The 17,045-nt window shown below is 48.0% G+C and overlaps 2 protein-coding genes across 2 annotated transcripts; both read left to right on the top strand.

Moving 5' to 3' along the window:
* Nucleotides 1–363: 363 nt before the first annotated feature.
* On the top strand, nucleotides 364–6,997 carry CD8A (CD8 subunit alpha). The gene is made up of 6 exons (XM_077176608.1): nucleotides 364–460; nucleotides 1,029–1,391; nucleotides 1,986–2,072; nucleotides 2,441–2,557; nucleotides 3,561–3,591; nucleotides 5,826–6,997. The coding sequence occupies exons 1-6, from the start codon at nucleotides 415–417 to the stop codon at nucleotides 5,869–5,871; spliced, it is 690 nt and encodes a 229-aa protein (XP_077032723.1). The 5' UTR covers nucleotides 364–414; the 3' UTR covers nucleotides 5,872–6,997.
* Nucleotides 6,998–9,559: 2,562 nt separating this feature from the next.
* LOC129120699 (T-cell surface glycoprotein CD8 alpha chain-like) lies at nucleotides 9,560–12,093 on the top strand. Its single transcript, XM_077176607.1, has 4 exons — nucleotides 9,560–9,657; nucleotides 10,229–10,591; nucleotides 11,181–11,270; nucleotides 11,725–12,093. Exons 1-4 carry the CDS (start codon nucleotides 9,609–9,611, stop codon nucleotides 11,865–11,867), a joined length of 645 nt encoding a protein of 214 aa, XP_077032722.1. The 5' UTR covers nucleotides 9,560–9,608; the 3' UTR covers nucleotides 11,868–12,093.
* Nucleotides 12,094–17,045: the final 4,952 nt, after the last annotated feature.

Below are 17,045 nucleotides of genomic sequence, written 5' to 3'. Positions count from 1 at the left end.
CTGCCAAGAAAAGCAAAGTGCAGCCTGCACCAAAAGCAAGGGACTCATCCATAACCTTCTGCAGAGCTGGAGCTGCTGTGGGTCCCCAGGGGGCTGGGGAGAGCAGGCTGTGGTGGCTGATCCTACCTCAGCCATGAGCAGCATCGCTGGATCTCTAGGGAAGGCATCCAGGAAAAAGCCTTGAGGCACCATTAAGAGCTGATAAGGATATAGAAACTCTGGACAAGAAATTAATTTCTTCAGGAATCTTTTTTGTCCTCGTTATGCCGCAGATGCTGAGCATCACCTCCCTACCCAAGAGGGTCCTGGTGACATCACATCCTCCCCAAAGAGTCACAGAACCTCCCAAGCCAAGAGAGAAAAACCATCTCAGCTGCTCTGCACCAGCCCTAAGCACAGGCACCACAGGAGAAGATGGACACATCTCCTGCCCTGCTCCTGCTGCTCACCCTGGGATTCTGTGAGTAGGGACACGGGACTGTGCAGCCCCTTCACTGGGAGGGACAAGGAAAACCTTTCTATTGAATCCAAGACATTGGGGTAAATAACTAAAGGGGTAAAAAGCAAACCAAAACTGCTGACCTTGAGGTGTGCTCGGTGAGTTTGGAAGGAAGGGTGGCATCACCTCAGCCAGCAAAGGGCAGCCAGAGGGGCGGCTGCAGCACCACCTGCACTGGGAAGGGAGATTGATCCAATGAGTGCTTCCAGAGGGGAGGGAGAAGGGTGGGAAAAAAGAGGCCTTGCAAGAAGTGTAAATGGAGTCACTTCAGAGAAGCTGGGAAGGTGTAATGTCCCTGAGAAGACACTGGAAGGGCAGCACCCATCTCTCAAGCCCGGCTGGCTGATTGCTGAGCACCCTCCATGCACCATCCCAGCAAGGACTCCAAGAAAACCTTCACATCCTCCAGACACTGAGGGCTTCCCTTTCCATTTCTACTCCCACCCCATGGACAGGGAGGGAGGGTGGGTTCCTCAGAGAAGCCTTTGACTCTTCCCAAGTGGTTCCAGCAAGGATTTCTCTCCTGCAGGCTGCCCTGGGATCTATGGCCAGTCACTTCAGATCAAGCTCAGGTCTCCCAAGGACATCAGCCAGCTCCAGGTGGGACAGAAGCTGGAGCTGGAGTGTCACACTGACGGGAACCATGGGGCATCCTGGATCCGCCAGGACAGCAGTGGGAGCCTTCACTTCATTGTCTTCATCAGCTCCATGTCTCGGGCCACGTTTCAAGGGGGTCAGAAAACATCCACTCGCTTTGAGGCGAGCAAAGACAGCTCGATCCATCGGCTGGCAGTGAAATCTTTCACACCACAGGACCAGGGGAGCTATTTCTGCGTGATGAATCTCAACCAAATGCTGCACTTCAGCCCTGGCCAGCGTGCCTTCCTCCCAGGTCAGCAACACCTTCCCCCAGCCTCACCCAGCCCTGCCAAAATGCCCAGCACCTCCTGCCCGTGCCCTTTGGAACCAGACATCCCTCCCCAGACCCCATGTCCCTGCTGGCTTGCCCAGGCCATCCTGTGAGCAACCCACTGCTCCTCCTGCCAGAGCCTCCCTGCTTCCCACCTCTCCTCCTGGCACAGCTCCTGCCCAAAAGCAAACATGATTGGGCAGACCCAACATCATCTCCCCATGCCCACTTCCCCACCCCACCCACGGCTCTGAAGGGAGAGCATTAAAGCCAAGTCCAGCACCACCTCCTCCTTCCTCAGCACACACACAGCTCCCAAAAGTACCACCAGGCTCAGGGGGCTCAGGCTTTGTGGGGATGGTGTCAGAAAGTGAGAAACAAGCAGGCTGCAGCCCTCTCTTGGCTCTTGGGAGACCCTCCTTGGGGGAGTGCCCCTCCAGGATGGGCTCTGTGAAGTTCTCCTGGAGCTGAACTCAGGAGCACCTGTGCCCTGGCAGGGGTAAGAGAGCAGAAAGGCAGGAGAGATCTGTTTTATTGTATTTCCCTACATGCTGAGTTCATCCATTTCACTTACAGTCACCACTACAGTGGCACCCAGCACTCCAGGACCCACCACCCAGAGGGGCACCACTGAGGAGCCCAACCTCACAATTGCAGATCCAGGTAACCTGAATGCAGGGAGGGAGAGGGAAGGGCTAGACTCTGGTCCACTGATACCAAGGGGGATCCTGCAGATATTTTGGGATTGGGAGGGAGAGAGAAGATCCACACAGCTTCTTTATGGATTAAATTCCAGTGTTTCATTCAACCTAAGAATATCTAAATATGCTGTAAAAAGTTTGAGCATGTCTGGGCACACCAGGGATATGGGGAGGGAGGGGAGAGCCTTGGGGGCTGGGGCTGCTTTTAGTCTCAGCAGGAAACAGGGGAAAAGTTTTGCCCACGTCTCCTCCCTCGAGTCCTCAGGAAAACGCTGACACCAGAACTGTCTTGGGCACTTGGTGGACATTCCATCTTCTCTCTTCCTGCAGAGGGAAGAATACGGGGAGATCTGAATTTCTTCTGCCACATCTTCATCTGGGGGCCCTTGGCAGGTGCCTGCCTCCTGCTCTTCATTGCCCTGGTGATCACCATCGTGCTGTGCCAACGTAAGGCTCCCCACAACCCTCTCCAGATCCATCTCTGTTCTGAGCCCACAGCCCTGCACTCAGGGACATGGATGTTCTGGCAGTCTTGGGAGGTAGCTGCTAATCAGAGCACAGCCAATGCAAGACAAGGACCACTGCTAAAATCAGTGCCTGTATTTTAATCCTCATCACTAGGGTTAGGATGAGAAAGAATTATCAACTTAGAATCACACAGTCAGGAAATTATTTATGTTGGAAAAGAGTTTCAAGGAAGAAAAATAGATTAGAAAGAGACAGTACTTACTCTACCAACTGTCTGGGCTCATAAATGGGTGTGTCACGGGTTAAAGCCCCAGAGCCTGAAACATTCTGACCTAACAGAGTAAATCTGCTCCAGCAGATGATGAGAGTGGCATCTCAACTGGAACCAGATGAGAAACTTCATCACAATATGATCAGTGAAAAGCCCTCAGCTGCAGGTAATTTCTGCAGCAATTGCCAAGCCCTTTAGGATGGATTTTTACTTTAGTCTAAAATTAATGGCTGGGCCATATTTAAATAATTAAATAATTAAATTCAATAATTAATTTATTTAGCTTAATCTACCCCAAAGTAACAACATAGAGGCTGGAATGGAGGAGAGCATCATTACCTTGGGTGCAAGTGACATGGCATCATTGCCACTCACCTGCTGCAGAAATTATTGCTGCTGAGGGATTTTCAGCAATGCCCCAAAGTCACTGGAGCCAGAAAACAGAAATAATTCACCCTCAGTGTTCCCCGGCCGATTCTGCTGCTGCTACTCACCTCAAAGATTAATTCATGAAAATATTAAACTGGATTACTGGGGTAACACGAGCTGCAGCACCACTCCCTGGCATGGATTTCCTCAAGAAGAGGCTTGGTTTATCTGTTATTAAAGATATCAGCTGCAGGGGAGCACCAGCCCTACCTCACTGGAGTGTTTCTTTCCTGAGCTGTCACTTGGCACCTTTGAACTAAAACATTTTCTCTCTTTTCTTAGAAACCAGAAGACGAAGATGCAGGTGTAAGAGGTGAGTGACAGGCACTGGCATTTTCCTCTTCAACTTGGCAACATCTCACCCTCAAGAGATAAAGGAGGCAGGTGCCAAAAAGCAACCTAAAAATTCTTCATCTGATAGAGGATGGTTGGGAGGAGCCTGAGCAATGACTTAAGGGCAAAAACGGAACAGAAGGTTCTCCCGTTCTCTATTTTTGGTTTTGTTTGGGGTTTTTTTTATCTATTTGGGCTTTTTCTTTGGTTTTACAACTATTAAGTCATTCAAATCATTGAGCTCTGACCCAGCAGCAGATACAAAACAGAAGGACAGGAGGTGTTTGTGGCAGCCCAAAAGCTTTGTGCATCTCCCAGTGCTCATAACCAACCACATTTCTGTGCTTCCAATGCACCATTCCCAACTCGAGCTTGGGGGTGACCATATTCCACCCCTTCCCCTCCCCAAACCATCACTGCCTATTCAGATGTGCCCATGGTTCACATGTAAGTTCCTGCACCCCAGATCCCCCTCTGCACCGTGCTGCACCAGCAGCACCAGGGTTTCTGTGCCTCTGTGTCCCCCCAGGCACTGAGGAGCAGCAGCAGAGGGGCTGCTGCAGCCTCACAGGACCCTCCTGAGAAACACCAGTGCAGACAGGGATGGATTGAGGGATATCCCAGTTCCTAGGGCACACAGGAACCTTTTCCTTATGCTTTCCCTCCTGCCTCCTCAGCTCAGCCTGGGTGACCAGGAAAACACAATCAGAATGAGAACTGCAGTGTCCTGGGGTTTGGGAGAGGAAATGCTTTTTCCCCACACATATTTTGCTTCTGCAAATCGACCTCCCTGCATCTGGTTTGTCACTCCTCCTGCTCTGAATGAAAGCACTTCTGCAGGCTTTGTGCACCCTGGGGCTTGTGGCAAGAGAGACACCAAGAAATCCCCACTACTGCCCAAAGGCAAGCAGGGCTGGGCTAGTGCTTGGAACAGCTGGGATGCCAAGAAACTTTGGAACAGCATTTTCCCACCTCTGGAGCCTCATTCTTTGCCAATCAAAGCATCTTTTAAACCAGATAAATTCCTGTTCCTTGTTATACGTCCATAGGTTTTTTAGTACAAGAGGTAATTGCCATTTAGTTCCCCAAATTAAAATACAGTCCCACCCCAACATTAGTAGGTAATGGATCCCTACAAATTTATTTTTCTTTCAAAGGCAGGTTGCATTTTTTAAGCTGTCTGTAAAATGAACAGACTGTCACTTTCACAGAGGATATTTATCACACCCAGAGCTTTCCTGATCCTCGTCTGCCTTTCCAGGGGAGAAATGATAAGGAAGAGCTCTTTGTGCAGCCTTGTTTAGGAGAATGTTTGCATTTTTCACTTATCTCAACCCCTGTTGCCAGCTCTGTGCAAGGATGTTCTGTCTCTGTGGGGAGAAAAACACCCTGCAGAGCTCTCCCACTTTGCCCTGATGCAGTGGGGCCTCAGGAAATCATGGTTCTCCTTCAGCAGCCCCTCAGCTTGACAGAGCTCTGGTTTTAGCTATTGTACCACATTTCAGGTTTGATTTAGAGAGGAAATTCCTGCTGCTCTGAGCAGCTCCTGCTCAGTGAAAGGAAGCTCTGTGGAAGGTAGCAGTGCAATTCACTCCCTTACAAAGCTCCCCAGGATCTGGCCTGCCATCCTTGCTGCCAGCACAAGGATTCATTTTCCACCACCAATTAATCTTCCCTGAAAAGGGGTGCCAAACCCCCAACTCATTAGATCAGCATAAACCTCTCAGTTGATGGAAAGCTGTCATTTTTTATCATTTTGGATGCATATTGGCTGTCTGGAAAGCCTCCTTTCAAACTTCTCTGCAGGCAACACGTTCCAACAAGAAAAAATCTCTCTGCAATTATAACACCCTGTCTAACTCAAAAAAAACCACAAACCCTTAGCTCTTCCTTCTTCATTCTTTTCTAAATGTAGAGAAAGGCTTAATGAGAGGACAGGAGTGTGCAGAAGTCAGAGGTAAATTTATAAAGCCCACTTTATTTATTAATTAATATAAGAATTGACCATCAGTGTGTCTTGAGAATACCCTCCTGTTATCTGTCACTGCTTGAAATGGAGACAGACCTTTCACTTGCACAAGGAGGATCTAGGAACACTTTGCAGCTTCCTCTTGGAGGTCCCTGACTGCAGCCCAAGGCTAAAGGAGCCTTTAGCCTGAATTGTCTTCTTGCTCCTCTCCCATCTGAGTAAACCAAACCCTCTTCTCTCTCCAGACCTGCAAACGGGAAGCCCCCCACGAAACCCAGGACACCAAACTAGCACAGATCAGCATCTGCTCCTCCTGGCTGCTGGATCTTCTCCTGGGAGCTGTCAGCACAGAAATCCATCTCCTACCTTATCCACAAGGCCATAGCACCTCAGTCACTCTGCCCTGGCAGGCTTGAGGAGATGACAGGGAGCACAGACACACGGACAAGGAGCAGGAGTTCCTGTGAGCTGCAGGGTGAGCACAGCTCCTCCCAAACCCTGAGCTCCTCCAGGCAATGCCAGGGGTCAAGCACAGCTCCTTCCAAACCCTGAGCTCCTCCAGGCAATGCCAGGGGTCAAGCACAGCTCCTTCCAAACCCTGCGCTTCCCTGGGCAATGCCAGGGGTCAAGCACAGCTCCTTCCAAACCCTGAGCTCCTCCAGGCAATGCCAGGGGTCAAGCACAGCTCCTTCCAAACCCTGAGCTCCTCCAGGCAATGCCAGGGGTCAAGCACAGCTCCTTCCAAACCCTGAGCTCCTCCAGGCAATGCCAGGGGTCAAGCACAGCTCCTTCCAGACCCTGAGCTCTTCCAGGCAATGCCAGGGGCCAAAAGCCACCTCTGCTCCCAGGGACAGGGTTCAGGCACTAGAGCCAGGCCAATCCTGGTGCTGACACACCTCAGTGAGAAGCTGGTGAGAAATAAGGGCATGAGCTGGACCTTTGCTCAAGGCTCTGTGTGATTTCCTCCCAAAATGCAGCCAGAGGTGGCATTTGCTACACAAAGCCTTAGAAATAATTATCCTCACTCAACACATCTTCTGGTTGTGGTGCCTCTCTCCTAGGGCTTTTGTTGTTTCAGGTAATGGGATACAAGACTGCTTTGAGAAGCTAAATATGGATTCATTGCCTTACTTTTGAGGTTTTTACAGTCCTGGGGGCTAAGTTTCACTGCTCCCCTCACACTTGTTCTGCTGCTACCCCTGATTCTCCTATTTCTGCAGGAGTTTGGCCTAAGTAAGGAAAGTGGGATTTGCTTTCTTTCTGAGGGAAATGCCTGAGTGATTAAAAAAATTGTTTTGGTTAAGCAGGATGTTTAACATGTTGATATTTTGGGGACATGTTATGGACTACTGTAAGTTCTGTTTTTTCAGATCTGTATTTCATGTAAATATTTCCTTAGTATGCTTGCAATTTAAGAACTGACACATAAAATAAAATTATTCTAGTCATATTCATGACCATTATTTCTTTCTTTCTTTCTTCAATTCCTAGTCTCAGAAAAGCTAAAATCCTTCAGGAAGATAATAAACAAGGGGTTGAAAAAGTCTTGGCTAAGGGAAAAGCCAGTGATTAATACACCATCCTGAGCATTAGGGTGCAGACTTCAGCTTCCAGCTTACCACAGCCTAAAATCATCTAAAGGTGTCTTCCCAGGGATTTGCTGATGGGCCCAGTAACACTCCCACATCCCAGGAAAATGCCAAGAAGGTGTCTGAGATAAAGAGTCTGCGGGTACTCTGGAATTCTTGTCACGGGGCTGATAAAAACCTGGACAAAAAAGGAGTGGAAGAAACCCTTTGATAGTCTCCTCCTCTGTAAACAAGATGGGAAAGAGAGAATATCAAAGAAAAACAAAGTTCTTCCAAACTTACTTGTTTGTAAGGATAAAAAAAAAGAAAAAAATGAGGATTAGATAAGTGTATCTAAACAATAGCAAGCAAATACTGAATGGCAATTCCACAGAACTACACACACTATGAAAATAAAAATAAAGGAAAAGCCCCAACATTGAGGCTATGAGATCAATTTAATTATTGGGTGGTTTCTTATTGAATTAGTGTGAGCTAAAAATTTTCTCTTAAAAAGTTATAACTCCAAGTGTTTCTGCCAAAAAGCTATAGGTCTTTCCTCATGTTCTCTTTTCCACTTTTTCACATTACACATCACACCACATTCCTGCAGCCCAGGCAGAAGGGCAGTGAGCTCCTGCTGTGCTACTGACTCCCACATCCAAATCCTCTTCCAATAGATGAAGGAATAGTAGCAGGATCTGTTTGCTCTGGGAATTGTTATTTGATTCAGAGAGGTTGTTTGTTGTTTCAGAACACACCTGATCACCTTCAAGCCCAGTGCCAAACTCAGGAGGCTCTGGGATGGCTCAGCACGTCTGCACGCTGATCCTCCAACCCACACTCTGCAGGGCACAGCTCACACAGCCCCAGTGACCCTCACACATGCCAGCAGCAGCTTTCTCCATTCATTAACACACTTTGATGCCCAGTGACATAACCACAGCTCCCAAACCATTTTCCATAACTCAGCTGTCGGTAGCAGCACAAAGAGCGGCGCCCATTTTCTGACAGAGCCAGGAATCAAGAGGCTTCTTGGCAAAGGGTTGGCAAAAAAAAAAAAAGAAATTAAACAAAAAACCTTACACAGAAAGATAATCAACAGGAAAGCCTGTGTGTGCAAAGCTCCAGGAAATGTCAGCCACTGCCCTGTGCCAGTGGTCACCCAGAGGCAGCAGCAAGGGCCACTGGAGCACACAGAGGGCTTGGGGCAGGATGGAAGGAACCCGTGGTGAGACAAAGGAACCACAAGCAGACAAAACAAAGAAGAAGCAAGTAACAAATTCTGGACTAGAAACTAATTTCTTCAGAAATTCTTTTTTTCCTCAATGTTTTGTCACAGAGGCCAAGCATTGTCACTTTACCCAAGAGGGTCCTGATGACATCACATCCCCCCAAAGAGCAGCACAGCCTCCCAAGCCAAGTGACAAAGTGACAAAGTTCATCTCAGCTGTGCTGCACTGTCCCCAAGGACAGACACTCCAGGAGAAGATGCCTGGGTCATCTCATGCTCTGAGTATCAGCCCCAAGAGCAACTGCATCAAACTCAGCAGCACTTGGCTTCTGACAGATGAGGAAAAACAGAGCTTCTTTGCAAAGGTGTAATAAAAAAACCCCTCACACAGAAAAGCAATTAACAGGAAAGTTCAATCAAACACTAGCCCAGCCCCTTGCACTCTGGTGAAATGATTCTTTCTATGCATGCAAAGGTCCAGGAAGCATCACCCATCCCCATGTGCAAGTGGTCACCTGGAGGCAGCAGCAAGAGCCCTCTCTGGTGAACCATAAAAGGGTTTTTTTGAAGAGCAGAAGACCCTGTGGTTAAAGAAGAGAACCACGAGTTTGAAAAACAAAGAAAAGGCAAAACACTCACTTGTGCAAGGGGCAATCTCAACAGGTTCCAGTTCCAAAACCAACTACCTTTCATGAAAAGGCTTTTGCCGAGCAACAGCAAAGAACTGAACAAAGAAGTGCAACAAGAACAACAGAGAAGTACCATCAGTGTGCCAGAAACCCGTGCTTGGAGATAAACAATACACATGGATCTACACCAGGAACATCTGAGTGACTGCAGGCTCTGCCGTGCACACGGGACTCCATGAATGTGCTCAAGAGAAGGAGGCAGAATCCCCACCAAGAAAAGCGTTCTAGGGTCTGCACCAAAGCATGGGGCAGTTCTGTGTCGTCTGCACAGAAGCTGTGGGGAGGGAAGAGCAGGCTGCAGTGGCTGATCCCACCTCAGCCATGAGCAGCATCACTCTGGATCTCTCTGAAAGTCACACAGAAACAAGCTTGTAAGAAATTATGAGGTTAAAGGGACCCAGACTCTGGACACAAACTGAATGCATCCTGGTCCTGGTGACATCACATCCTCCCCAAAGAGTGACACAGCCTCCCAAGCCAAGAGAGAAAAACCATCTCAGCTGCTCTGCACCAGCCCAAGCACAGGCACCACAGGAGATGATGGACACATCTCCTGCCCTGCTCCTGCTGCTCACTCTGGGATTCTGTGAGTAGGGACACGGGACTGTACAGCCCCTTCACTGGGAGGGACAAGGAAAACCTTTCTATTGAATGCAAGACATTGGGGTAAATAATTCAGGGGAAGGAAAAAAACAAACCAAAACTGCTGACCTTGAGGTGTGCTCAGTAGTTGTGGGGGGAGAGGCAGAATCACCTCAGCCAGCAAAGGGCAGCCAGAGGGGCGGCTGCAGCACCACCTGCACGGGGAAGGGAGATTGATCCAATGAGTGCTTCCAGAGGGGAGGGAGAAGTTTAAAAATTAGTGTTCACAGGGAGCTTAAACAGCTTATCACTTCAGAGAAGCTGGGAAGGTGTAATGTCCCTGAGAAGACACTGGAAGGGCAGCACCCATCTCTCATGCCCGGCTGGCTGATTGCTGAGCACCCTCCATGCACCATCCCAGCAAGGACTCCAAGAAAACCTTCACATCCTCCAGACACTGAGGGCTTCCCTTTCCATTTCTACTCCCACCCCATGGACAGGGAGGGAGGGGTGGTTTCCTCAGAGAAGCCTTTGACTCTTCCCAAGTGGTTCCAGCAAGGATTTCTCTCCTGCAGGCTGCCCTGGGATCTATGGCCAGTCACTTCAGATCAAGCTCAGGTCTCCCAAGGACATCAGCCAGCTCCAGGTGGGACAGAAGCTGGAGCTGGAGTGTCACACTGATGGGAACCATGGGGCATCCTGGATCCGCCAGGACAGCAGTGGGAGCCTTCACTTCATTGTCTTCATCAGCTCCATGTCTCGGGCCACGTTTCAAGGGGGTCAGAGAACATCCACTCGCTTTGAGGCGAGCAAAGACAGCTCGATCCATCGGCTGGCAGTGAAATCTTTCACACCACAGGACCAGGGGAGCTATTTCTGCGTGATGAATTTCAACCAAATGCTGCACTTCAGCCCTGGCCAGCGTGCCTTCCTCCCAGGTCAGCAACACCTTCCCCCAGCCTCACCCAGCCCTGCCAAAATGCCCAGCACCTCCTGCCCCTGCCCTTTGTAACCAGCCATCCCTCCCCAGACCCCATGTCCCTGCTGGCTTGCCCAGGCCATCCTGTGAGCAACCCACTGCTCCTCCTGCCAGAGCCTCCCTGCTTCCCACCTCTCCTCCTGGCACAGCTCCTGCCCAAAAGCAAACACGATTGGGCAGACCCAACATCATCTCCCCATGCCCACTTCCCCACCCCACCCACGGCTCTGAAGGGAGAGCATTAAAGCCAAGTCCAGCACCACCTCCTCCTTCCTCAGCACACACACGGTCCCAAAAGTACCACCAGGCTCAGGCTTTGTGGGGATGGTGTCAGAAAGTGAGAAACAAGCAGGCTGCAGCTCCCCCTTGGCTCTTGGGAGACCCTCCTTAGGGAGACCCTATCCACACTTGGCTCTACAAAGATCCCCCAGAGCTGAGGGCTTCACTGTGCACAGGAACAGCCCTGCCCAGGCTGGAGAGCAGAAAGGCAGGAGAGATCTGTTTTATTGTATTTCCCTACATGCTGAGTTCATCCATTTCACTTACAGTCACCACTGCAGTGGCACCAAGCACACCCGGACCCACCACCCAGAGGGGCACCACTGAAGGGGACTCCTGCCTGAGGACACCAGATCCAAGTAGCCTGAATGCAGGGAGGGAGAGGGGAAGAGCTGGACCCTTGTCCACTGATACCAAAAGGAATCCTGCAGATATTTTGGGATGGGGGAAGAGTGAAAATCCATACAGCTTTAGCAGAGCTGGAAGGATTAAATTCCATCATTTCATCCCCCATAGGAAAGGCTAAGGATGATGTAAAAAGCATGAGCATCTCCCCTGCCTGGGACACCAGGAACAGGGGGAGGGAAGGTAGAGCCTCAGTGCCCAGGTCTGCTTTTAGCCTCATCAAAGGACACAGGAAAACTTTTGGCCACATTTCCCCCCTCCAGTTGCCAGGAAATTGCTGACAGCAGCAGACCATCACTGCAGGCCCAGGGGAAGCTCTGTGCCTCAGGCACCCCAGGCAGGGCCCTGGGCAGCTCCCTTGGCTCCACCAGAGCTGGCTGTAACCTTCCCTCTTCTCTATCCCTGCAGACAGCAGAATGCAGGAAGACCTGGATTCCTCCTGTCTCACCTTCCTCTGTGTCACCTTGGCAGGCCTCTGTCTCCTGCTCCTGGCCACCACCATCGTGCTGTATCAACTTAAGGTCGCACCTACGCCCTCTATGTGCACCTGAGGCCTGAAACCACAGCCCTGTCCGTGCTGGCTGCTTTGGGAAGTGTGGGATAACAGGACACAGTGCAGGAGAAGGATCCCTGTTATAGTCACTGCCTGGACATCTTCCAACAAATCATCTTGATACTTCCTGAGTGCCCTTCCCCTCCCAGTCCAGCTCTTTCCCATGATTTTGTAGGAAGGAGGTGCAGTGATCTGACTGCAGCATCAGGGCTTCTTTCCCAACAAAAGGCCATGAGTTTTGCATGGGAAGCATTGCCCTGAAAATGTATTTTCTCTATTCGCTGAATGTGACATGTGGCACACACCAAAATTAAATGTATGAACATTGAACAGAAACTGTTCAGAAAACTGAGCAAAAGCATTCTTCTGTATTGCAATCTCTATAAACTTTGTTATTCTTCCAAATTAAATTACTACATCCTGACCCAGAGATTAATTATTTATTGCCTGTTCTACTGCTTGGGAGCGTACAGTGGACAATCCTGTGGGGAGAAACAGGACATGGGTATTTAAATTCAAAAAAGCATTTCAATAAGATGAACACATGTAGAATAAAGTCCTTGCTACTGCATGGAATGCTAACACAGGATAAAGAGAGAAAAATAAAACCCCAAGCAATAAAAAATATATTTAATATATTAATATTAAATATTAATACCTGACATTACTAATAGTAATGCTCCACTGTGCAGTGCTGCACTAAGACCCCAGTCCTGAAGCAATATTGATCCAGGCAAGACTGATGCAGTGAAGAACTGGGAGTAGGGAATCTTTGGGTTTGGGTTTTTTGTCATTTTGTCAGGTTTGATGGTTGGTGCTTTTTCTGCAGTCTTTCATTTGCACAGGAAATCAACTTCTAAAAAAGAATTACAATGCTGACAGTGGTAATTACACCCCTGAACACAGCTCCAAACCCACTGCACAGTGAAAACTTCCCATTTTTAACCTCTAGTAGCACTGCAACAGATATCATGAGTTAGCATAAGCCTGTGAGGGAAGGGAGTTTAAAAGCAAATCCAGCTCTCCACCTGTGGATTTTCAGTGAGATCCTGCATGTTTGTGGACTGCTGTCCATCCCAAGATACTCAGGGGGTAACACTTGTCCTTCTGTCTCTTCTGACACAAGGCTTTATCACTGAGCCCCTTAAATTTTAGTATGTTTTACAAATACACCCAATGCACTGCACTGAACTGCTCTGATTCCACCTTGACTGCAAAGGCAGCACAATCCCCTCTGCAGCAGTTAAGAAGGCTGAGAGGAGCAGAACAGCTTGGGGTGAGCACCAAAACAAAGCCTTTGGTAGCTACTGCCCCAGTTTCTCACTGAATACCCCAAAAATGACCAACTTCACCACAGAAGACTCCAGCAGAGGCAGTGACCCAGCACAGCTCTCCAAAGCAACACTGACTTTCCTTTGCCAGCTCTCCCTTCCACACAGTCCCTTGATCAGCCTGTCACAGTCCCCTTCCAGCTCAGCTCAGCTGCACCCAGCACTGCACCTTGCATTTCAAAGAGCCTGTAAAGTTTTCCACCAACAGCTAGACCTGAGGAACAATATTCTCTATAATCCACTTACAACCTGGATTTTCTGTAGAAGACTTTGCACCCCTACTAATAAGGTAATAATAGAAGGCAAAACCAAAACATATTTTGCAGTAAAATGTTAAGAAGCAATTGCAAATATGAGTGCAGCAGTGAGAAGGGAAAATGCCAAGAGCATCTCCAGCCCTGCATGCACACACCTCTAACAAATCATGCAAGTTCAGGGCAAACTGGCTGGGTTTGTGGTTGGGTGGCAATGTCTGGGCAAGGAGCCTGGACTGCTGCTTGCACTAATAACAAGGGAACTGGCTGAGCTGGAGTGCAGAGAAGCAGCTCAAAGGTGCTTGTTAGTGCATGCAGGAAGCTGCTGTGGGACAGGCCCTACAGATCTGACAGCTTCTGGTTACAGCACATGGAAGAGGTTCCAGTTCCAGTGAGCTGACAGAGCAAGGTGCAGGCTGGAAGCTGTCACAGGGCAAACTGGAGTCTGGCATGGAGAATGACATTCAAAGAGGAGCAGAAGGAATGCATTTGTTCAGAGGTCAAGGTTACCCAACTGCACATTTGCTCCAAACTAATAATGGAGTAACTCATAACTCAGGACCTGATGGGCTAAAGACAAACAAGCCAGGAGTTAACACTTCATGGTGGGGAGAGCAAGAGCTGGTGCACAATTTAAGCATAACCTCAACTAATAAAGGAAAAAAAAGAGTACAAAATGGTTGCTGAAAAAGCCTATGAAGATGAGGATGACACCAGATGCCCCCAAAACACAGAGCATCCAGAATTTGTTGACAGACCCCTGCTTTTACACCATACAGAGCATCACTTACTCAGTGAACTTTTCTGAGAGAGAAAGGATTTTGATACATAATACAGCCAAGATTACCCCAGCAGAGCCAGTAACTGGACTGGTCAGTTGAAGTCAAAAAGCTTTGTCTGTCCAAGAATTTGACAGATGACAGATTTCACAGGGAAGTAACCTAAGCTCCTCCCAGGCTGCTCAGACTAATTCTGTGGTGCATTTTGTGCAAGTGCTTGGAATCCACCCCCAAAACCATGCCCTTGCTGCTGCTTCTGCAGCATTCAACATAGAAAAGCAAAATTAGGCAGGGAAAAAAAGTACAGAAACCTCTGGAAGAACAGTAAATAGGCAGTGAAACACAACCTTCCTGTAGGTAGGTTTCTTCCTTCTGATTCATCTGACATCAAAATGTGCAGGGTCAGCACTACCTATCCATCACCAGATCCCCATCCTGAGCTGTGCTGAATAAATTGAATACATGTAAATTTTTGTCATGGGAGATCAACCACATCTGTTTGTCTTTCACATTCCTGGAAATCTCCCACATAACTCAGAAACCTTGGAAATAGTGGATTTGCTCTCAGTTCTGAGGGGAAAGAATTGTCAGTGAAAATAGCTACATTCATATATTTATTTCCTCTCCCCACAGGCAAATGTCTCATGGATGATGCTCAAGACTTGAACTGAAACATTATTTACACCTTCCCCATCCCTTTTCTCTAGCCAAAGGAAAAGTCCTAGCCATGACCTGACATTTAGTAAGAAGAAAGAAACCAACAGGAGTGTCACCAGGTCTGAAAATAAACACCAGGCAGAGGAAATGCAGGAGAAAAGGGCATCTCCTTTTAAAAGCCAAATCAGGGAAGCTTTGCTCACTGCAGCCCAGGTCACAGCACCCACCAGTCTTTGTTCCACTCTACACTGCTCCTTTCAAAAAATGAAAAGTTTTCTCTAGAAAGTAAAAGTTCTGAGGTGGAATAGGAAGTGGACAACACTTCAGGGCTTTTGCATTTGAAAACACAGATACAGCTGCCCTGTAAAAATAAGTACAAGTCAGTGTGATCTGAAACCCCAGTTCCTACAAACAGACCCAGCAGGATTCACTAAGAGCTCACAGGAGGCTGTGAACAGCTCCAGTTCCTGTATTTCTCCACAGGACTGCTAACAATGCAAACTTGAAGTCATGGAGAGAAATAAAGTCACTCTCATTTCACATATGTACATTTTTGTAAACTACTCTTCCTTTTTACATAATAAGGTTTGAATTAAATTCAGAGTAGTGATGTAACACCACGTTACAGCTTTACTCACTACAAATCATTGCTGCCAGACTCTTCTTCTTAAAATTTCATTTCAACAGCTTCTTTCCCTACACTTCAGTCTCCTACTCACAAAAGGAAAGGAGCAAGGGTTGGGATGGATTAAGGACCAAATTATCCCTCCCTGCCCAAGAGACACATCAACCTCTGAAGTGATAAGCACAGAAGGAAAAACTGTACCTTGCAGTGGGCAAACAAACCTTGCAAGCAAAATCTAACCCAAACTTACTGCCTTTACCTTGGCAAGCTGGCTCTGAGTGATAAGTAACTTCAACCTTGAATTTTAGCAGCAGCCATCCTGTAAAGCATCAAGAAGAAAGATTCAAAGCAACAGGATGGACACAGGTCTAAGCTAACAGAGATCAGAAGCTCTGACTCATTACTGGGAACACACAGCATCCACTTCAGCTTCCCCACAGGAGGAGACTGAAATCAATGTTTCCACAGAGGAACACTGCTTTTAGGAGGGAGGATTGTTAGCTCAGCCATACCTAGCTGCAATGTGCAGTGCTGAGGTCACAGCAGGAAAAGACTTAATTAAAAAATACTTCAGAGAGCAGACGAACATCCAGAGTACTAACAGGAGGTGAGGACATGAACTTTGTGTAAATGACAACCAAAAATGAACAATACCTGTGAAGTTTAAAAAGGTTATGTGCTGCTTTCCTTTCCTACTCTTTTGAAGTTTTGATAATGCTTTATAACACAAGTCAGACCTGAAACACCACAAGAACGCATCGCAATACATTTCCTATTTAAGGCATTTGCAAAAATTAAAATCCAAGTCTATTAATAGACATTGAACTGACACTACAAACAAGCTGCTGGTATGAAAATCAAGTTATAAACATCCATTACTTTCAAAGGAGCCATAAGTTAAACTTTATATAAGCATGGTCAAAAAATTCTTGACTGGATGCCCATCCACACCACTAACTTGGGTGCACTTGCTCAGAGCTGCTGTTCTGACAGCTTGCAAAGGGGAGGAGCAGCAGCTGCCAGCCCAGCACAACCCAAGGAGGACAGGCTGATCTGGATACAGATACAAACACACTGAGTGTCTTTGCTCCCATCCTGAAGCACTAAAAGGCACCTGGGACACACAGGGCTACTTCAGGGACTAGCCCAAGGCTTCACAATCTGGTCCAAAAGTGAAATGGAGACACATCACCGGTCCCACTGAAGCTTCAAAATCAAATCCATTTTTTACTGTGGACATTCCCACCCCACTAGGGACAATGCACACATACCAGATGCCAACTATACTTTAGGTATGGAAACCACAGAGTTTTATTCACTCTTCCCCTGCAAGCCTGCTCTCCAGTTACCAGAAGCACAGCAAGCAGTAGCAGGAGAGAACCCACATCACTACACAGGGCAAACTGGATTATTTGTGCCAACCAAAGAGCAGAACTGCTTCCCAAATGCTCAGCACAGCCTCCTGTTAGGGTGAGCACACATGCTCTCAGTACTGAACCGTGAGCAGCATCTGTTGGTGGAGCTGCACAA

Source organism: Agelaius phoeniceus, chromosome 4 (assembly GCF_051311805.1).
Source record: "Agelaius phoeniceus isolate bAgePho1 chromosome 4, bAgePho1.hap1, whole genome shotgun sequence".
Lineage (NCBI taxonomy): Eukaryota > Metazoa > Chordata > Aves > Passeriformes > Icteridae > Agelaius > Agelaius phoeniceus.
This window is presented reverse-complemented; position numbering and strand designations above follow the sequence as displayed.